Source organism: Cyprinodon variegatus, unplaced genomic scaffold (assembly GCF_000732505.1).
Source record: "Cyprinodon variegatus isolate N-32 unplaced genomic scaffold, C_variegatus-1.0 Scaffold2076, whole genome shotgun sequence".
Lineage (NCBI taxonomy): Eukaryota > Metazoa > Chordata > Actinopteri > Cyprinodontiformes > Cyprinodontidae > Cyprinodon > Cyprinodon variegatus.
The window spans coordinates 34,061-39,401 of record NW_015152529.1 but is presented as its reverse complement, the minus strand read 5'-3'; the positions used below and the strand labels follow the sequence as shown (position 1 = coordinate 39,401).

Genomic DNA, 5,341 nt, shown 5'->3' with positions numbered 1-5,341 from the left:
GGGGACCCGATTAGAGTCAACGGGTCAGAGGACCATTCATCGGTGACCCGATTAGAGGGAACGGGTTGGGGAACCGTTCATCGGGGACCCGATTAGAGTCAACGGGTCAGAGGACCATTCATCGGTGACCCGATTAGAGGGAACGGGTTGGGGAACCGTTGCTCGGGGACCCGATTAGAGTCAACGGGTCAGAGGACCATTCATCGGTGACCCGATTAGAGGGAACGGGTTGGGGAACCGTTCATCGGTGACCCGATTAGAATCAACGGGTCAGAGGACCATTCATCGGTGACCCGATTAGAGGGAACGGGTCAGAGAACCGTTCATCGGTGACCTGATTAGAGTCAACGGGTCAGAGGACTGATCATCGATGACCCGATTTGAGGGAATGGGTCAGGGAACCGTTCATCGGTAACCCGGTTAGAGGGAACGGATCAAAGAATCGTTCATCAGTGACCCGATTAGAGGGAAGGGGTCAGAGAACCCTTTATCGGTTAACTGATTAGAGGGTGCGGGTCAGAGGACCGTACATCAGTGACCCGATTAGAGTCAATGGGTCAGAGGGCCCTTTATCGGTTATCAGATTAAAGGGAACAGGTCAGAGGACCGTACATCGGTTTCAGATCAGTCAACGGGTCAGAGAACCCTTAATCTTTTACCGGATTAGAGAGTGCGGGTCAAAGGACCGCACATCGGTGACCCCATTAGAGTCAAGGGGTCAGATAACCGTTCATTTGTGACTTGATTAGAGGGAACGGATCAGGGAACCGTTCATCGGTGACCAGATTAAAAGGAACGGGTCAGAGGACAGTTCAGCGGTGACCCGATTAGAGTCAACGGGTCAGAAAACCCTTCATCGGTGACCCGATAAGAGTCAACGGGTCAGAGGATCATTCATCGGTGACCCGATTAGAGGGAACGGGTCAGGGAACCCTTCATCGGTGACCCGATTAGAGTAAACGGGTCAGGGAACCGTTCATCGGTGACCCGATTAGAGTCAATGGGTCAGAGAACCCTTCATCGGTGACCCGATAAGAGTCAACGGGTCAGAGGATCATTCATCGGTGACCCGATTAGAGGGAACGGGTCAGGGAATCCTTCATCGGTGACCCGATTAGAGTCAACGGGTCAGGGAACCGTTCATTGGTGACCCGATTAGAGTCAATGGGTCAGAGAACCCTTCATCTGTGACCCGATTAGAGTCAATGGGTCAGAGAACCCTTCATCGGTTACCCGATTAAAGGGAACGGGTCAGAGGACCGTACATAGGTGACCCAATCAGAGTCAGCGGGTCAGAGAACCCTTCATCGGTTACCNGTGTATTTGGAACCTGTAGAACAGTTATGGAACCCGTAGCGGTGTATTTGGAACCTGTAGAACAGTTATGGAACCTTTAGCGGTGTATTTGGAACCTTTAGAACAGTTATTGAACCTGTAGTGGTGTATTTGGAACCTGTAGAACAGTTATGGAACCTTTAGCGGTGTATTTGGAACCTTTAGAACAGTTATTGAACCTGTAGCGGTGTATTTGGAACCAGTAGAACTGCTGGAACCTGTGGAACCTTTAGTGAAGTGTTGGATCAGTTCAGTCTCTGGCCCTTCTGTTCCACCATGGACTGCAGAACATCAGGCAGCTCTGGAATGGTGCTGTGTTCTCAGAATGTTCTGTGTTTTCTCTGTAGGCCAAGAAGTATGCAATGGAGCAGAGCATCAAGAGTGTTCTGGTAAAACAGACGCTTGTGCAGCAGCAGCAGCTCACCAGCTTACAGGTACCAGCCGATAATGCAGCAGGTCACCATGTCAGGGAACCCTGCGGTCTCACAGACGTCTGTTCTTGTCTTCCAGATGGCTCCTCTGACCATGGGTTTAGGAGATGCTCTGTCTCCTCTGCAGTCGGTACGTATTGCGCCCATAGGGGAACATCCAAATCCAGTTCAGTTCAAACCAACCGACTGTAGACCAGAATTAAACCAGACATTAAAACCAAGAACTCAGCTGATTCTTGAGGGGAAGAAACAAACAACTAATGTTGTGTTGGAGACCAAGGGGAAAAGGACCTTCTTATCCAAGGAGACGCGTTTCACAGCTGCCGCAGCAACATGCCTCGGGACAGCCAGCAGGAGGCTGAGAGCAGGCTTAGAACAGGCCGAGAGCAGGCTTAGAACAGGCCGAGAGCAGGCTTAGAACAGGCCGAGAGCAGGCTTAGAAAAGGCCGAGCGAAAGCTTAGAACAGGCAGAGAGCAGGCTTAGAACAGGCCAAGAGCAGGCTTAGAACAGGCTTAGAACAGGCTTAGAGCAGGCTTAGAACAGGCTTAGAACAGGCTTAGAGCAGGCTTAGAACAGGCTGAGAGCAGGCTTAGAACAGGCTGAGAGCAGGCTTAAAAAATGCAGAGAGGAGGCTTAGAACACAGGCTGAGAGCCGGCTTAGAAAAGGTTTAGAGCAGGCCGAGAGCCGGCTTAGAAAAGGTTTAGAACAGGCCGAGAGCAGGCTTAGAACAGGCTTAGAACAGACCCGAGAGAAAGCTTAGAACAAGCAGAGAGCAGGCTTAAAACAGGCCAAGAGCAAACTTAGAGCAGGCTTAAAACAGGCCGAGAGCAGGCTTAGAACAGGCCGAGAGCAGGCTTAGAACAGGCCGAGAGCAGGCTTAGAACAGGCCGAGCGAAAGCTTAGAACAGGCCAAGAGCAGGCTAAGAACAGGCTGAGAGCAGGCTTAAAAAATGCAGAGAGGAGGCTTAGAACATAGGCTGAGAGCCGGCTTAGAAAAGGTTTAGAACAGGCCGAGAGCAGGCTTAGAACAGGCTTAGAACAGACCCAAGAGAAAGCTTAGAACAAGCAGAGAGCAGGCTTAGAACAGGCCAAGAGCAAACTTAGAGCAGGCTTAGAACAGGCCGAGAGCAGGCTTAGAACAGGCCGAGAGCAGGCTTAGAACAGGCCGAGAGCAGGCTTAGAACAGGCCGAGAGCAGGCTTAGAACAGGCTTAGGACAGGCTTAGAACAGGCTTAGGACAGGCTTAGAACAGGCAAAGAGCAGGCTAAGCGCAGGCTTAGAGCAGGCTTAAAACAGGTTGAGAGCAGGCTTAAAAAAGGCAGAGAGGAGGCTTAGAACACAGGCTGAGAGCCGGCTTAGAAAAGGCTTAGAACAGGCTTAGGACAGGCTTAGAATAGGCCCGAGAGAAAGCTTAGAACAAGCAGAGAGCAGGCTTAGAACAGGCCGAGAGCAGGCTTAGAAGAGGCTTAGAACAGGCCGAGAGCAGGGTAAAAAAAGGCTGAGAGGAGGCTTAGAACACAGGCTGAGAGCCGGCTTAGAAAAGGCTTAGAACAGGCAGAGAGCAGGCCTAGAACAGGCTTAGGACAGGCTTAGAACAGGCCTGAGAGAAAGCTTAGAACAAGCAGAGAGCAGGCTTAGAACAGGCCAAGAGCAGGCTTAGAATAGGCCTAGAGCAGGTTTAGCACAGGCCGAGAGCAGGCTTAGAACAGGCTTAGAGCCGGCTTAGAATAGGTCAAGAACAGGCTTAGAACAGGCCGAGAGCAGGCTTAGAGCAAGCTTACAACAGGCCCGAGAGAAGGCTTAGAACAAGCAGAGAGCAGGCTTAGAGCAGGCTTAGAACAGGCCGAGAGCAGGCTTAGANCTTAGAGCAAGCTTACAACAGGCCCGAGAGAAGGCTTAGAACAAGCAGAGAGCAGGCTTAGAGCAGGCTTAGAACAGGCCGAGAGCAGGCTTAGAACACAGGCCGAGAGCAGGCTTAGAACACAGGCAGAGAGCAGGCTTAGAGCAGTCCGAGAGCAGGCTTAGAGCAGTCCGAGAGCAGGCTTAGAGCAGTCCGAGAGCAGGCTTAGAGCAGTCCGTGAGCAGGCCCGGAAAAGGGCCCAGAACAGGCCGGGAGTTACCTAGAGAGCCGTGCTGTAGTCTAGATGGGTTACTTTTTTACACTAGGACTTCCAGAATTCTGATCCTAGAGCTCCCACTGTCCGTCAGTTTGACAGGTGACATTTTTCCCATTGGAACGCATGAGTAGTGGTGATGTCATCGACTGAAATGGTGAATCATAATCATCATCTAGGGAATCATATAAACCTATTGTGGATATGTAGACAATAAGGAAAATAGGACAATATTAAAAAATAGGTCTAATATACATTCTTTAAAGGCTGTACTATAGGGTTTTGTGTTCTAAATTTGTATTAAAATAAATCAGTAAAATAAATCAGACTGTTTTATTACACAGGTTGAAAGTTTGGAATTGCTATTTTATTTACAGAAATTGATTACTTCCACTGAACATTTCCAAATTAATGACAAACATCATAGGAGTGTTTTTTAGTTTTCTTTGTCTCTCCAAAGCTGCTGTTCAGCTGCGGAGGCTGTAACCTGCATGTTGTCGGCACGCAACGTTTTACCAGTTCAAGGATAAAATCTCTGTGTCAGACGGTGACGTTCAAACAGCTCCTGAACTAAACCAAGGCGTTTATCGCTGCTATGTCCAGGAGATGGTCAAATATCAGCCACAGGCCGCCTTCACTTTTACACAATCCTCTCTAATCTGATCCGATCTATTGAATGGTAAGAGCATCAGAATGTGACCACCTAGTTTTCCTCCCAGACTACTGGGAGTGGATTCCACTTGAGGAGAGAGAGACTGTTTCTCAGTTCACAAGAACACGAGTACGGACTCGTGTCCTCTTCAAGTATGTTCTTGACAAGAACCAAGGAAAGTCTGGACTCGGGGGAGAACGGGAGCATGCAGCATAAATCTGGGTCAATTGGAACAGAAGTGTACTGATGACATCACCACATTCAAAGCTAGTTTGGAGCTGCATTTCACCTCCTGTTATTAATAGTCTTTGATCAGGGGTGACTCCATTCATCTCATCAAGTCATCGTGTTCAGATTGCACTCTGTTGATGAGATGACGAGCTTGGTGTGCGATTGCTTGGTTGGAAAGAAAACCTGAACCCTAGATAAAAATAAATTATGACTTTTTTCATTTAGTGGAGGAATAATAATGAAAACGGTCAAATAAACACAAATCAAATGAACATTTTGCCAAATTAAACAATCAAACCTCTGTCAGAGCCAGCGGTACTTCACACACACTGAGAGACGGCCGCTGCAGACGGTCTGACGTTAGCCCTGGCCACTGCAGACGGGGCGACGTTAGCCCTGGCCACTGCAGACGGGGCGACGTTAGCCCTGGCCGCTGCAGACGGGCTGACGTTAGCCCTGGTCGCTGCAGACGGGCTGACGTTAGCCCTGGCCGCTGCAGACGGGCTGACGTTAGCCCTGGCCGCTGCAGACGGGCTGACGTTAGCCCTGGCCGCTGCAGACGGGCGGACGTTAGCC

General features: G+C 49.9%; 1 protein-coding gene across 1 annotated transcript in view; it reads left to right on the top strand.

Annotated features, from left to right (window-relative positions):
- Positions 1–5,341, top strand: part of LOC107105121 (poly(U)-binding-splicing factor PUF60-like) — a 16,060-nt gene that overhangs the window by 3,943 nt on the left and 6,776 nt on the right. Inside the window, exons 2-3 of the mRNA XM_015405235.1 lie at positions 1,683–1,769; positions 1,846–1,896. Coding sequence (XP_015260721.1) covers positions 1,683–1,769; positions 1,846–1,896 — 138 coding nt within the window. The remainder of the gene's footprint in view (positions 1–1,682; positions 1,770–1,845; positions 1,897–5,341) is intronic.